We start from the raw sequence: 17,095 nt of genomic DNA, 5'->3' as shown, positions 1-17,095 counted from the left end.
CCATGTTTTGCACTTGAAGCCATGCCAAATTTTTGTGGTTGTTTATTTTCCGGCTTGTTGTCCCCACAGTAGAGCTAAATAAAGAGCATCATTATTCCCAAAACATTATGCATTCGCTAGCTCTAGTGCCATGAATGTGACCACTCTAGTTTCACTTTTAACATCTTTATTGTTCTCTCTTTTTTTTCAATTACACATTTCATAACATTGTTTTTCTTCTCTATTGTTGATAAGGCATCCATTTGTTTGTAATTAAGTAATTGTCCTTGCCATTTAAAATAGTCAATTTTTATTCGAGCAGATGTAATTTCAATGATGCCTTTGTTCCCTTAATGGAGGCAATAAGGCCTAACTTTAATGTAGCACAGAGGCAAAGGATAGAGGCATCTTACAGTTCTTTCTTTTAGTTTTTTTTTTTAGACACAACGTTTGGAAAGGCTGTAAAATTTGTACTAACATTTATGAATATCCTCTTTGTCCCTGTGTCTCCTCTTTCCTGCATGTGAGCAGTGTTTGTCCAGGCCAATAAGCTCCAGCAGCACATCTTCTCTGCCCACGGCCAGGAGGATAAGATCTACGACTGCTCGCAGTGCCCACAGAAGTTCTTCTTCCAGACAGAGTTACAGGTGAGCTTCAGGCATTGGTGGAGCAAAAAAAAAGAAAAAAGTACTAAACTAAATAAATAAAAATAGAGGGCCACCAGCAGAATCTGCGACCGCTAATCACACATGACAGCTTAACTAACACTAAACACTCACCGCTTCACTCTAGCCATCCCCTCCTATCCCGGCTGGGGTGAGAGACTCAGAAGGAATTATTTCAGACCGTTTCCAAAACTCATTTGTGATGTGCAGATATGATTTGATTTGCTTATTAGACCAGCAGAGCACTAAAATATCTGGAATTAGAGGATTAGTGGAATGTTCGTTTTTGAAGCTGTAATTACATACAGTGCAGAGGCAAAAACACGGTTGAGTCAATATGCCTGCATCTCCCCTCCTAATCACAGAGGAGGCCTCATGGCTAAATATGAGCTTTGTCCTGTGGGAGACCGTATCTGCCCTTCAACAAAGTTAGTAGTTGGACTTATGAACTCGCAATGTTAGAGAGATAATCCATTTTCTAGCAATCTTTTTCTGCGGTCCTTGGAGAACCTGAAAAAATGAAACAGACCTTATTATATTATTTCACTGTGGTGGTGTTTTCAAGCAGCTCTGTTTTGTTTGGGGGATTCTCTACCGTACACATGGCACACTTCTCATATCCAGATCTTTTTCTATTACCTTTTGAAACTACATCATTAAAATATGAGTAGTCTGTAACCATCGTGTTCAATCCAATCACTGAAATTATTCTTAATTTGCCTAAAGCGCATAGAGAAACTAATAGCTCCTGACCAGATCTTCCAAGTACAGCTATCTGAAACTTGGATTAGCAGCACTATGTATTAGCAGGTAGCCAGAGGAAGTACCCAGGGCTTGGCTGCCTATTGATCGGCAACGATTTTCATATTGAGATTCAGGTTGTAAACACAGAGGCGTGTGTCTGCCAGGAGGAAGGTGAATGTGATCATTATCTGCTGGTCATTTGAGCACCGCAACCATGAATAAAACACGCCCTGATCCGCCAACATGCAACTCCAACACAGAGAAGGTTATTTAACAAGCCTCGCACTCCACCAGACTGCCAACGTGGAGTCTTTTCATTCATGCCAAGGCCTCGTATTTATCACATTTTCATCCCTCATTGGTACGAGTGTTCTCTATATAGCAAAGGTTGTTGCAGGTACCTGTAAACAATCTCAAATAACCTGGGGATGTTTTCCTACTTTTTTTTGTTTGACATTTTTTGGAATGAAGTGATCTCCACCTCCCGCAGGTGTTGTTTCATGCATGATTATATTGTTTTACACTCTGTGTGAAGAGACAAGAGCCGAACATGAAAGACCTATGGCACTTTGTTGTGAAACAGGGGGTTATGAAAGGAGAGCAGGAGCGAGCTTGGGGGATAAGACGATCATTATGCTCAACCTGTGCCATGCTCTAAAGGTAGTCCCATGTGAATTCATGCTCACACTCTCTCCTAGTACTTCATAGTACATATAGAGTAGAGTACAGGTATAGTGTTTCTTATCACATTCTCAGAAAGATCCACGTTGTCACAGCTTATTTCTACTATGACCAGCTCAAAGCCATTTCAGGTTTAGGGTTGTTTCAAAGGTCCGTCTTTATTTTAACTTGGCAATGTTAGATTTGCCTTTCTCTCTATCTATAGTTTAAGTCTTCAACAAACATTGCAGGTAGGAGTCCTGTGTTTAGTTGTTGTTTGTTTGCAGTTGCCATTTCCCATGCATCACACTTCAAAATGTCTCACTGACACGGGGCAGTCGTTTGTCAGTCTGTCTGAAGTGGAGCTGTCTTCCAGCAGCGAGAGAAGTGGAAGCGCTCTCTCTTTGCTGGGTCTTGAGTTTGGAGTTTCTCCCCATTTCTCCCTGACACTCTGGCCTGCTCGCCGGCTGCCTGGGCTCCTCATCTCTCACAGTAGTCGGAGGGGTCAAAGGGCCAGTGCAAGCTGGGAGAAGGAGCGGCGAGAGGGAGAGCTGCCACGGCAGGTAAAGGGAAGCAGGAACGATATTTTATTAATTTGCTGCTGAGATCCTGAAACAGACCAAAGGCTGTGACAGGTATCCAGTGCACCGCTCCACATCCTCCCCCACCGCCTCCCCCCATGAACTCTACCCTGCGAGGGGCTAGCCAATTTTCGCCAGCCTGTCGAGATGGATGATGGGAGAGCATCCGTCTAATCAGCCCTCCTAGGACCCCCCGCCCAGCCGCCCCCCTCAGACCAGCCAGATTGACTGACTCCTGGGCCTGTGTGCCCCAGAATCCAGATTCCAAAGGAGAATAATCTCTCTTGCTCTCCCTCTCTCTCTCCCTCCATTTCTCTCTTTCCCCATTCTTTCGCAGACAAAAAAAAAGAAAAAGTAAGCACTGACATGCATAGACCACCATTCCCCTCAACACTCTCCAGAGGACTTCTCACCACCATCACACACACACACACACTCACACAGCCTCCACCCTGCGCATCCCTCTCCCTCACCCCATTAAAATATGGAGCAAAGTCTAGATATTTCATGAGGTGCTGATGGGGAGGGCAAGTGGGCTGGCTCTGCAGTGCTCTCTCTGACCCTCAGCTGCTGCCCACCCCTTGAGCAACTACAAGGCAAAGCCTCACTATATACTCTCCCCCAAATAAAACCCACTGTCCTCTCATTTTAAAAGCAACTGCCCCCTTATGAGGGGAAAAAGTGTCCCAGGGTTCTTGCAAAGGCCACATTTCAATGTGAAACTTGATAATAAACTTCCTCTTTCCTTTCGCATTGGCTTCAGATACAGTAGATTTTCACATTGCAGAAGGAACTGAGCTGCTGACAATGCTGCTAGGCTGGATTAATTAACCAGATTCATTAACTGATGGATGCACAGTATTAGCCACAGCTTAAATCTGACATTTCTCTAAGCGCAGTTCATTTGTGAGGAAACGCACAAGTTCGGCTCCTCTAGCGACGCGGTGTGCTGGAGAGCTGCAGTCGGAGGCTCCACTCCCAATGATCCCAATTCCTCCAAAGACAAGACAATGAGATTGAAGTTACACAACAGCGAGGATGACATTTTCTGTGTGAGATTCCCTTGTTCCTTTTAAGCTGGGCTGTCTTTTATTCCCTCCATCCTCCAATTTCATTATCATTCCTTGGAAGTGACACGAGATTGTAAGTCATGTGTTAAGTCGTGCAGCGATCGACAGAGGAATGGAAGGACTGGGGTACTGTATGACTTCTCCCTCTCCTCAGACGCCCGCAGGACACGTACCTTAATTGGAGTGTCTTTTAAAAGGATTCCTTCAAAGACAATCCAAAGCTCCCTGGCCTTAATGAGTGCTGAAAGTGACAAGAGCACATCTGCATCATGTTCTACTTCCCCACACAAATGAGATTCTCCTCTCCCCGTGTGATAGCCATTATTGCCAAGCTGTGACCAATTCCACTGTTTTAATTAAGCATATTTATAGGCTTCACGGTCACCAGGTCAGTGTAAACAGCCATGCATGTCATAACGTTGGTCCAAGACAGAGGATAGTGGGGAATGGACAGTCTGAAGGAAAGCAGGGAGGACGAGAGACAGCAATAGAGGAAACAAGTGCATGAAACGTATGCACAGAAATCTGTGTTATGCATTTTACGATGTTATCATCATCTTATTATAACGCATGGAATTGCTCGAGTGTGTTATATACCATATCTTCCATATAAAGACTTCTTCCCAGAAGTTTTCCTTTCTTTCTCTTCTAAAAAAGAAATTTATGAATTTTAAAATATGCCCCCGAAAACGCCCCAACTGCCCCGTGTCCCAAATGTGTCGCACTAAAGCAAAGCTTCGTGTGTTTGTCCCTAAGTGGCTCTCAAACACCCCATTTCCTCTGAATATCTTGATGTGCCAAGTGTGACAGCTCTTCATGCTTTTGAAAGTTGTATATATATTTATTTCCTTTTATATGACAACTTGTTTTTTTCTTCATCACCCCAGGTGCTCAGATTTCTGTCACCATTTCAAAAAGTTGCACTACAAAATAAAAGAACAGTGAATTAGAAAGAAAGAAAAAACAGCTGCTTGTGAGGCAACATCATTAATATTTAAGCTTATTTATAATTATGTGCAACACTGTACACACACTGCTCCGCACTGTAAATGGGGACATAAACACCCTTAGATGACTAGTGATGTATCACAATAGTAGTGTTCTAGTTTTGTAGGTGGATCAGAATTAGACAGCATGACAGACCTAATGATCCTGGGAGGATATTCTCTCTCTGTCTCTCTGTGCGCGCCTGTGTGCGTGGAAATGTGTTTGTGCGTATACATCTGTGTGCGTGCTGTATGTATTTGTCTTTGTCTCTGTCTCTCCCAGGGTCTGATATGTGCATGCAAACACATTGTCTGGAGGGAGACATGACAAAAACTCCCAGAAGCCTTTGAGCTGTTCTTTTTTTCTTTTTCCTCTGTTTCACCACTGGGGAAAGTTAAATCCAAACAAAGAGGAGACGCTTGGTGTACAGTGCTAGAATCCATCACTGGATCTCTCCCTCAAACATGTCTCCTTTACTTTTCTTAGTTGACTTTTTCAGCAACTTTGATAAATGGCATTTTAAGCGCTTCTCGGGAAAATTCACCACAGGTTTAATTTACTGCATGTAGTGATTTGATTTTCGAGTGTCTCTTATGCTGTTGATGTTAACAAAATGCAGCAGAGGCCAAAATAAACAGCATTAGAACAATTATTCCCTCTCGAATTTCATATTCACACATCGCAACACCAAAGTAATTTAACTCTTCAGTTTTGGAAAAGGCGGCTGAATGACACCAATTGCGGGACAATTAAAAGCTAATTTTCTGAATCGCTCCTCCATTTCAGTGGGAAAACATGAGAGTGCAGATCAGACGGGTGGAAATGCAGGGGAGAAAATTTAGTCCTCAAAACTACCCTCCGCATTTGTGAAGTGGCACACGCAAGGGTGGAGGCATGGGGAGCTGGCGGGTGGGGGCGGGGGTGGCTGGATGCTCAGTAGCATCCCTAGTCAAAGTCTGTCCCTGACTGAAGTGGTTAAATGTGAGAGTAATTGTGTTTTGTTTCTGGGACTGACATGTGGAACCCCATGGACCCCATCTCCCTCCCAGTGACAGGCAGAGATCCTCCCCCCTCGCTCTGTCTAATTAGAGGATGTAGCCCAGGGCTCATGTCCCAGGAAGACCCATCCCCCTCCCAAGATGGCTCCCCAAAGAAAGCCCTTAATTGGGTTCTTTAGTCATAGTCTTCATTTTGGCTGGAAAGGCATCTGTGTGTTGCTATCACCTCAGAATACAGTTTGTATCACTCTCTTGTGTTTTTTTCCTCCTTTCTTTCCTCTCCCTCTCACTGGCCCTCTCTCTATTGCTTTCCCTCTCTCCCTCCACCTCCCCCCGTCTCCCACTCTCTCCTCACTTAATGAGGCCCCATAATAACACAGCAGTTGTGCAGTTGTTTTGCTACCTCAGTCAAACAGCGGGATCACTGCATAGTGTGTTTCTAGTACCATTCACTTGTCTACTTAGACAAGGTAATGAGTATCATTTGGAGCTACAAAACACTAGCCCAAAAAAAGGGTGGTCCGTCATCTCCGGTTACACCTCAGAAGTACTTGGTCGGGGTAGTTAGACATGTAATCAAAGCATTTCAAGCCATATGGATTTATTATATATTTCACTTCATATTTATATATCACAAGCATACAGTGTGGATATCAGCAGACATGAAATGACACACATGGAGGACATTGAAATGTATCACTGTTGTCAACTCCACCATTGCCCAGTGCTGTTACTGTATGACCATGACTCCCCGGGCACCGCACTTCAAACAAGACAGTCTGTTACCAAGGAGACAGGGCCGGTTGTGGCACAACAGTGTTTGGGGTCAACCCTCCCTACGGCCTGATAAGTGATGACTGTGGAGAATGCCAACTGCTGTATTATTTATTTATTTGATTGTGTTCTTCATTGGCTAAACTAGCCAGCAGTAAGCCTGGCCTGAGGTCAAAGCAGGAAAGGATTACTCCCTCAGTGGACTGGTCAACAGTAGGGAATGCACAAAGGGAGGATTGAGTCAATACTGGACCGAGTTCAACACACCATTAAAAATCAAGGCAGAATGGAGCACTCTTGTCTTTCTCCGCAGCAGTTTTGAATGATAAGAAAACACTTCGCGTGTTGGCAGCATTTGCACAAAATAAACCAGGCCGCAGTGGAGTCATTACCGATTCAAGCCTATTGTTCATCTTTCAGTCACTCCGCAAACATAAATGAGCTTAAATATCCCGATTTCCGCACTTAAAGTCACCCCGCAGTTTGGAGCTTTCAAAGAAAAAGACCACAGGTTCTTTGTTTTAGTATCATTAGGTGACGTTTTCTGGCGTGTTAATTAAATTCCTGAGTGATGACTACGGGTATGCGCCGGTCTCAGTGGTTTTGTGCACACTCCCCGTGCTCCAGATGCAGCCATGTAGACTTAGTGCACGTCAGCCATGCAGGGTAAGAGCAAAACTCAGGACTGCCTAATAAGACCTTTTATCAGAGTTTAGAGGGCGATGTTTACATAATTCCACTGCTCTTTCACATTTTGATTATAGATAAACTAAATGAGACACTTTTAGCTGCAGGGGTTAAAATGAATGTGCTTAACTCTTCTAATTAAATTGTTTCACTAATGAGTAATCTTTACTGTAAGTAACACTCACTTGACTCACTCATGCACTACTGGGTGACGTGTCAACAGACATTACCATTATATTTGACATTTTGTTATGAGTTGCCTTTTCTCAGCACTGATTTATGAGTACAATATTCCCAAAAAATACCAAAAAAACGTCCTTAACTGGGACATTTACAGTGTTTTTGCTACTTCATGTGCTATTATGACTTTTGCTTGCACTCAGATGGTTTTATTTCAAGTTGCCTTCTTCGTATTTAAAAGCACAGAATGAGGCATTGTAAATAACCGTGTAATAATCAGCTCCATAGTTGCAGTTCTTCCTGTCTTGTTGTTAACACATTAATTACACTTCAGGGTAAAGCCAGTTTTATGATGCGCTGTGTAAAGTTTATAACTTCTAAATCATAATGAGCCCCAGTTAAGAACCATTTTGTGTTTTGCTGTTTTTACTTTGAGCAAAAAATCCTGACATGAAAATAACTCATAATTATAGCATTTTCAATTGAATTGGTTTCTTTGTAAACATTTGTGCATTTATGTATCAATTTACTACACTAAAATAAATTTGGAAATATTATGCAGTAGTCGTAATACATAATCAGGTATAGATTGTCATAATTTTAATGTACACAACATGGAAATTAAGGGCGACAGATTGTGGTCAGTTCACTGGTCAGGTTTGCTTTTGTTTAAAATGCACACTGCTCCATTTCTTTGAGAATCCTTGCAACGACTATGGCTTAAAAAGCTGTTATTGCTCACTCAGCTCTCTAACCACTCAATAAAGCCAGGGTTTAACGTTACATACTGGATAACACCAGGTGCAGACAGGAGCAGACACAATGTACTTAGCATGTGCACTGCAGGTATTAACATTGCACTAATCAAACATTGTTAGCGTTGCGATTAAGCTTTACATCCTCTCTCTGTGATGTTGAACAATGTGAAGATTGTCTTTAATACAGTGAGATCAGATGAAAGAGCGAGTGTGTCTGCTAGTCCACAAGTCTTCCTCTGTAGAGCTGATGTAAGACATGCACCTCTGTTGCCTCACTGGAGACCGGGTGCTATCGATGGAGACCAGAGCAATGGGGAACAACATAAAGAATGATTAGTTAATAAATCAACTCCCCAGCCTGCTTGCACTTTCCCACTCTCTGCTCTTCCCCAATCGTTCCCCATTTTTTCTCACCCTTTCCCTGTCTGCAGCGGCGTTAAATTCCTAAGACATATTGCACCTGTTTGCATGGGTACACAAGACCCCTGCCGGGTGTTCTCCCTCCTCTTCCACTACCCCTGAGGGCGTTGCAGTAGGGTGATGTAATCAGATGAAAGTGGTGGTTTAATGGTGGCACAGAGCCGGTGAGAGAACAGGAGAGGAGGAAGAGGCTCGCTCCGAGCCAATGCAGCCAGTCTTCATAAGGGAGAAGCGGGTGCGCATTATTGATCAGAGCAAAATTTAATTTAGTGGAGAATTGACTGCTATGGTTTACCTGAATACTGCTGCTAACTGGGCCCTGCAGCAGGCCTGTGTGGCCAGCAGGTGGTTGAAAGGATCGAGGAGGAGATTAAGGGTTGGATAGAAGGGAAGGAAATGGATGATAAGGGGAATGGCAGAGTTTCAGGGGGAATAGGACGGCATTGAAGGAGGGAGTTAGGATGAGAGCTAAAAGGCTTAATGGAGGGCATCTAATCCTAAATTGCAGTGATTCTGGTGTGACACCATTAGTGACATCCTCCTAGATGTAGCGCAGGACATTTTGGACAATTTTGTGCATACGGTCTTAATTGTGTGTTTCACATTTAATATGATATTTGTGGGTGCAGCTAGGCCTATTTAACTTATCCAGTGCTGGTGCAGAGGTACTTGAAGAACTTGACAAGGATGAAGATTGGAAAGTGCATTTGCACTCTCCCTCCCTTCTCCTTCCCTTCTACCCTCTGTACTCATACACAGAACAGTTTATAGTGACTCTGCGGAGTTCACTATCCACAGAGATAAAGGTATCAGTTTCATTTTCTTTTAACATTTTTCCCCCTCTTTTCCTCTATTTCCCTTTAGTCTGCATGGCTGCCACAGCCACTGAAGTCGTTTAACACCGTCCTTGAGAAAGCCCTCAGTGAGAAAACTCCTGGCATGTTTAAGGAAAAGGTAGAATGCAGTGTGTGTCAGACAGAGCTGGGACATGCAGAGGGGGGGAGCCATTCCCCAGAGGGGTTATTTTCCCCTCTAATAGCTGTTACGAGCCCTACATTATATCCAAGGAGCTACGTTCCTTTGGGGTCCACAGACACACACACACACCTAGACGCACTGGCACACTCACACAAAGGCATGCACACTCAGTTGAGCACAAATTTTCTCTCTCTGTTTCTCTCTCTTCCACATACACACAGGCACACAAAAACACACGGCACACACACACACACACACACACACACACACACACACTCAGTCCTAGCTGCTTTGCTCTCCCCGTGTCAATATCCTGCCATTTGAAGTCACGTACTGCAGGGGCTTCTGGGAGTCGCCGAGGAGCCAGGCTGACGGGTAATGGGCCGCATTCATTAATAAGGTTGCCGTGCTCCTGTCCCTTCTCTGCAACGCCAAGGATGTCTTCACCGGGGGGTAGGGGGTTGGTGGAGTGTGAGGTGGGGGGAGGAGGTGAGCCGGGGAGAGAGAGCGAGAGAGAGAGAAAGCGTCCCGTGGGGAGTCTCCTCCCAGACTCACTTAAAGGAGCTTTATTTCAGCAAGAGAGGAGAGAGGAAGGCAGAGGAGCTGTCCGGGGCCACCTCTTTAAAAAAGGGAGAGCAGGGCCCAGGCGAGCCACGCTAACCCTTACAGGGGTCACACTCCTGCTCCCCGTCAAACAGCTTATTACCCCACCTGTCGAGAAGTAATCGCCCTAGCTGAAAGGAAAGCTGTCGAGGTGTTTAAATGCTTTACATGGAAGCAGCTGAAAGGGTAAAGAGGGAAGGAATGAATGCAACGGGGGCTAATAGTCATCTCCTAGCGCTGCCTGAGGGACTCTGCACCAACAGGACTGAAGGTGACTGCTTTGCTGAACCTTCTCACTGAGGTTGCAGTAATCATTTTAGATCAGCCGTATCTCTCAGTTATACTATAACAGCGGTGGGAATGTTATTTCATATGCTTGTTTGGTTAATTTTGCACCTATGTGCAGGACAAAATGTATGTGTGCACTGAGGTGTGTGTGTATTTGTGCATGCATGCGTGATGATGACTCTGTGACAGGTGTGTCTAGTCCATGCCAGTTTAGAGAGTCCAAGGCCGTGTTTTAAACAGAGCGCAGCAAGTGGGGCATGTAGTTTGCATTAAAGGGATTAGCAGTCACTTCAAAAGATGACCTGGATTCAGCCCACCAGGGACACCAGTTACACACCCCCTGGTCCACACTCCCTTTAAAGAACCTGGCACAGCTGCCCCACTACAACCACTCTCAATGGTCTGTGTGTGTGCCTGCATAAATTTGGGAGATACAGCAAAACAGAGTGTTGCTGTCAGCTTGTTATCGCATCATGGCGAATTGCGCACCATTACATATATACACACAAATGTGGACAATCGCAGCATTAAAAAAAGCAGCACCACCACAAACTTTTTTTTTCTCCTGCACTGTATACAGCACATTCAATTCATGTAGGTACTAGATAAACAAGACTCCTAGGAAGATATTCTATCAGGTGTGTTAGCGCCTTGTTATGGATTTGTTTCCATGGATACAGCCTTTGATCGGGAGGCAGGATTTCTGAGGAACGGGATGTTATCTGTCAGTGGTCTCATGCCTTTGTGTTGGACCAGGACTTAACTGTCTGTAATCCCAAAGCCAACTGCTATTGATCCACAGACAGATTTGACTCATGTGCAAGTTAATTGGATCTGGATAATGAAAGTCTAATAATGATGATGTTCAAATGTCAAGATAATCAAAAGACAGTCGCCCGTCTATCCTAGCTTTTTAAAATGAATTGTAAGGTGCAACAGGAATAATGTCTGTTTAATAACAGGCACGAAGTATGGGTATACTGTATGTGATCATAATGTTTCCCCTGTTTTCTTTTTTGTCCTCACAGAACCACACGTTGACTCAGCACAGCAGCTAACATGGCAAAGATCAGCTCCGTGGCCGAGAACAAGGACCACATGACGCAGAGAATAATGTCTGACCACCAATTACCGTCAGTGCAGTTTTTCCACTGACTGTCTTGCACTGAACATTCAATTCAGTCACACCACAAGGAACCATGCCACAGCAAGAAAAAAGAAGAGCAAAGAAAAATAAAAGAAAGAGGGGGAAAGAACATAAAAGAACCCTCTCAGTTCTTTACTGACCATTATTTCAAAAATAAGAAAAAGCCAACTTGTTTGTACATAGAATTCTTCATGTGTTGCTTAACTACAGCTATATTGCAATCTTATACAGTATTTGCCAATGTACAGTTCAAAATGTTTGTCCAAAAAAAGAGAAGGAGGGGGAAAAAAAGATCAATGACATTGTCAATCAGACCAGATGGGACTCAACCAGTTGTGTAAAGGAGAAACAGGGTGCCACTGAGAGTGTAGGAAACCGTAGGAACCGGCAAGTGTTGTCAGGAGGACTCTTTTCATCAGCGCCACTCCTACTGCGCAGTATGTCACTCTGTATCCTGACATGGTCAATCATTATGAGATAGAAAAGCTTGATTCACCAGCATAAGCTGAGATCTTGTCTGTATGTCTGTCGTAAACATGGCTACCAGAGGACCAGCGGAGAACAGCGGTGCGACTAATCTGCACTGCCTGCGCTGGGGTTCAGATGAAAAGAGGAGGGGGGGGGAGAGAAAAAAACAACAACACAGAGAACAGAAAAACAGGACAGGATGCTGATATATGCAAACGCAGTGACACAGATTTGGAAAAGGCTAGTTCCTCTGGTTGGCTCGTGAACAGAAGCTCCCATGTGGCTCTCAGAGCAAGGGGGAAATCTCCAGCCCACTGACTCAACCTGTACATTTCTGTTGTTAATGTTTACTGCTCTTTGAAGCCTGGAGATTACTGGAATTTTTCTTTTCTTTTTTTTGTTATCTCTACATATGTTTTGTTTTTTTTCAATGGGGGGAGTAAACCCATTTGGATTTGGGGTCATGAAGACTGAACGCAATTTCAGTCTGTCTCGGGGATATACCGTAGTGACAAAACTCCCTGGCTCTCCTGGAGAGTGCCCAAGTACTCTTCTTGTTTCTCCGCAGTATCCCATTGCTCTCTGCTCAAGCTGGAAGCCATTGTGGCATCATCCAAACTTTAAACCATTCTGTTATGTAAATGTTTTGCATTCATTGAACCTGAGATGCACTTTTGTATGAAACTTTAATGTTTTGACATTTTGATTGAGACTTGTTCGTACACAGTTTACAGGAAATCACCATCTCCTGCAGCTAGAAGGACAGTTATCTCCAATGTTATTAAAATGTATTGTACAAATATGGAGTTCTGTATTTGGCAGACCTCGTTTTTTTGTGTTGCACATGTGATGGAAATATTAAAAACTGTATGAGGAAATGGCTTCCAGGTTTCTTCATTATCTATCTAGGAGGCGCGCGTGTTTGTGTGCGTGAATGTGTGTGTGTCTGTGTATACAATTAACCCATCAGACAAGACCTATGACAGCATAAACGCAATCATCATCAAAAGCTTACACTGCTTTTTTTTTCATTGTATCAAATTGCATCCTATTTTTCCTCACTCCCTCGTGGCTCTCACTAACGAACATCTGAGCATCTTAAGGGAGGTCTGTGTTATTAATGACTCCATTACCCATCACCCTGTGCGGTCCCATTCTACACACCCTTGCGCTAGGTCTATTTAGGGAGCCTCCAGCTCTCCGGGAGACCGAGGAAAAGATTCTTCTGCCTTTGCCGAATGGGACAAAACCCATGCAACAACATCTGTCTGTCTCAGCAAATGATTCATCAATGGTGACACACGAGCAGCATAACATTTGTTGAAGCTTTCAGTTTTGTTTTGAAAAGGCTCAGTGCTGCATCTGATAGCACTGTAACTAGGTTATACTCTGAGTAACAAATGACTGTTCATTTGAAATACAAAGCAGATACTGTAGTCCATTATATACTGTATATAAGATTTACTGCATATTTACCACACATTGTATGCCTATTCTACATAAATAAAAGTAATAAAGGAAGCACAATGGTATTCCTGCATATGCAGATTTGATCCATTATGGGCAAAACATACATAAATCCATAGATGTGATCCCTCCGGATGATAATATTGAAGCTGATTTGTCACAAGAAATGATCACATACAGTGTTTTATAAAGCAGTGTAATCGGGTTTTGTGAAGCTTGTCTTATTGAATTTTCTCATTTCTAGCATAACATCAAATGTGCATGTTGTCTGTCATCTATTAGCATTTATTGCATTACTATAACGAGGATCAGATGAGGAATGGGCAGGGCCTCATGCAGTGACAGTCTTCCACAATGAAGACGCAACCCCTCGTCCGCATCAGAGATGGTACGGCCCACCATTAACTGTCATACTGAATGCTAGCTGGGCATCCATTAAACAACTTTGCTAGCATCTCCCTGTGCCAGGCACTTTTAATAAGCTTCAAGGGCATTTGAACGGGTCCAGAACTTTGCTTTGCCAGAGATAGACTGGCCCACATCATCCATTACATTAAATTGGGTGGCGGCCTCCAGCTCATATTTATGATTTAATTAAATTCACTTGTGAGGCGTATCAGAACCACTGCGGCCTCCCTTTTAAAGCCAGCCTAAGCAGCAAAACACACACACACACACACGGCTACACACATGAGTGCATACACAAGCGTTGTGTTTCTGACACTCGCCCAAGTGTGAGACTTTGTGGGCGCTTTGGCAGGCGCATTCTCAGGGGTTCATTTAAAGCAATATAATTACACAGCCCCCAAGTATTCTTCCATCAGAAAGCAGCAGAATGGATGGCTTGTTCAGAGATAACTTAGCCTGGCTGATCCTCCACAGTGTCGTCGCCTGAACGTAACCTCGATGCAATTGGCACTGAGTGCTGCTAAGAGCCTGGCCAGCCTTCAGTGAAACTGAGCAGCTGGGCCAGATGTTGGGAGTTGCTGAAATGCCATTGTTCTTGTCCAGGTTATGTGCGAAATGGCATTTTTTTTTTTTTTTTATTTGACAGCCTATAATACCCATAATCCTCTGGAGGGGAAAAAAAATGGCAGCCTCATGTTAAGACTTTATTAAAGAATTATGAGATCCTCCTGAACCTGTGCAGTACAGTATGTTGCTACCCAGGAAGCTGAAAATGTATATACTAAGTATGCATTCGGTGCTCGTCCCTTTTGTTCCTGTGTCCTTGATGTCGCTCTTCTTTGGTGCAAAATTTAGTTTGGTGAAAACTCCACATTGTTAGGCTGTGCATTCCTCCCACTGAAGGAGACCTCAGAGACCTCTTATGGCATTCAATATGTGCGCCCAAGCATGAGATCCAGATCCATTTGGCCGGGAGATCCGCTGGGAGTGTCTGGGGTAACCCAATCTCTCACACCGACACTCCACATCCAGAGAGCCATCTTTTCACTTCAAAACTGTGTCAGCAAAATGGACGCCTCAACCTAAGTATGTTGCCCCGCCACAGTGTTTATGGGTCGAGCACAAGGGCCTTTGTTATTGTCTATTGTGTATTCCCTGTGTAATTCTGTGTACACCCTATTTCTATGTCATGAAAAAATGCAATTGTGGGTAATAATAGTAACACTAAATAGAAAAGTTATGCATTATTCTCTATGGAGTAAAGTTACTTTAAAGATTTTTTTCTGATACAGTACAGTAGTTGCCAGGTAATAGATCAAAAAGAGGGAATGGATATGGCTGGAGATATGAACGTCACCCTCAGGTCTGGTGATTCTGAATCTTTACCCTCATCTTTATTGTCTCAAACTGCACAAGTTCAAAACCAGCACATGTAAATAAAAGTGGATTTTAAAATAAAATATTTATTTGGAGTTGATCTGTGTTGGGGAGATGCATCTTTCATCTCTCCATCCATTTAAAAAACCATTTATCCTCTACAGGGTCACTGGGGACTCCAGCCTATCCCAGCACACAACTGGGCAAGAAGCAGGGTACGACCAGGACGAGTCGTCAGTCCATCACCGAGCTAACACACATATAGACAAACAAACACATTCACACTCATCCCTCCTTTATAGCCCCTCCTAATGATCCCCCCTGTCTCCTGAACTGGGAGAGCTGAAGGTGAGTATCCCCCTCCAGTCATCTCCCTCTGCTTCAGCAAGACAGACACTTGAAATAGACAAGGCACTATATCTTTCTTTTTTTTGGATGGGATGGGGGAGGATTTTCAAAAATGTATTAAACACCAAGCAATAAAATATAGACCAGGTGGGGTCAAATTCACGGCAACTCTCCAGGCTCCGCAGCCAGTGTGGCTGTTGTGATGAGATGAGGACAAGGGAAGAGTCTAACAAGAGGAGAGAAGAAGGGAAAGAAAGTATCAATAATGCAGCATACACTGTATACAGCTGACAGAAAAATGGAAAACACACTGCCTGAGAGAGAGGAGGGCAATCCAAATTCTGGACAGTCCCTTGTTTCTAAGTGCCAGAGTATGAATTCATTGGTTAAATGATTCGAGTTTATTGCACTCAGTTCAAATGCTTCAGTGCACTGGGTGACTTCACGAGCAGAAATGTCAAAATAGATTTCTGCAGTATGTAGTGTATTAAATCTCTTTAACCGTGTTTTAAAACTGGCAGAAATCTTTGTATATTTTTGTACATTATGTTAATACTGCCATTAGTTTATTTAATGAACACATGGCAGATAAACATTGGTGCGCCTTGCAAAAACAAATGTGGAGAAGGAGACTGAAGCAGAATACAAAAAAGGGAGCTTCTTTTTTTCATTGTATGTTTGTTAATGTTTATTTTACTTACCGGTATTTTTGTGAAATCTAGACAATCAGTTAAACATGTTGCCTCGTGCTGTCAGTTTCAGATTTATTTCCTCTTGTTTGCTTGTTGGTGATGAACTAAAAAATGCTCCATAATGGAGCCCCATGGGAAAACAAGGGCCCCATTCCCCCTGTATTCTTTCCTCTTTTCCTTCTTCTTAATTTCATCTCACTCTTCTTTTTTCCCTTAAATCTGGGGCTTCCCGTTCACTTTTTCCTCTCTTCCTCATCCTTCACTCTCATCACTTTCTCACCCATGTCAGTCTTTCCTCGCTCTCGCTCTTCCACCACCCCTCCTCTCCCATTGCATCTCTTGTATTGTAAACAGCTCACAAAAGCATGACAAGGTCTCTGCTCATGTTCCCCCTGCCTCCCTCCCTGTTCTCCCAGCTATTTGTTATTGTCTCCTCGCTATCGTTTGTGTTTGTCTCTATCACGCTTTCTTTATTCTGTTTTTCCTCTGCGTCAGAAAAGCAAAAGTTAATTAAATATGGAACGAGATGGAGCAGCATCTCTTTAAACCATCATGTCATTAAAATGGCATCCCTGGGAGATCAGCTTAAAAGGAGTCGGAGAACAATGTCTTCTCAGTCAGATATTTATGGGCCTGGTTATGTAAACATGCTCCCTTTATTCTCTATGTATATTTCATGTAATTATCACTTTTTGTAGCGCTTCCCCCCTGAGATTTGTAGAGGCAAGAAGTTACTAGGGGAATGTCATTAGAAGAGACTATTGTTACAGCGCAGCTATGATACTGCGCCAGGAAAAAGGCTACATTCTCGTCCTG

At 43.5% G+C, this 17,095-nt stretch overlaps 1 protein-coding gene across 4 annotated transcripts in view; it reads left to right on the top strand.

Moving 5' to 3' along the window:
- The window catches only part of znf521 (zinc finger protein 521), an 89,997-nt gene extending 78,166 nt beyond the window's left edge, over window positions 1-11,831 (top strand). For all 4 annotated transcript variants that reach the window (XM_083991447.1, XM_083991445.1, XM_083991446.1 and 1 more), the window contains 2 exons: window positions 511-626; window positions 11,401-11,831. In XM_083991447.1, the coding sequence (XP_083847573.1) occupies window positions 511-626; window positions 11,401-11,430 (146 nt within the window). In that variant the 3' untranslated portion in view covers window positions 11,431-11,831. The remainder of the gene's footprint in view (window positions 1-510; window positions 627-11,400) is intronic.
- Window positions 11,832-17,095: the final 5,264 nt, after the last annotated feature.

Source organism: Trachurus trachurus (genome assembly GCF_905171665.1).
Source record: "Trachurus trachurus genome assembly, chromosome: 17".
Taxonomy (NCBI): Eukaryota; Metazoa; Chordata; class Actinopteri; order Carangiformes; family Carangidae; genus Trachurus; species Trachurus trachurus.
This window is presented reverse-complemented; position numbering and strand designations above follow the sequence as displayed.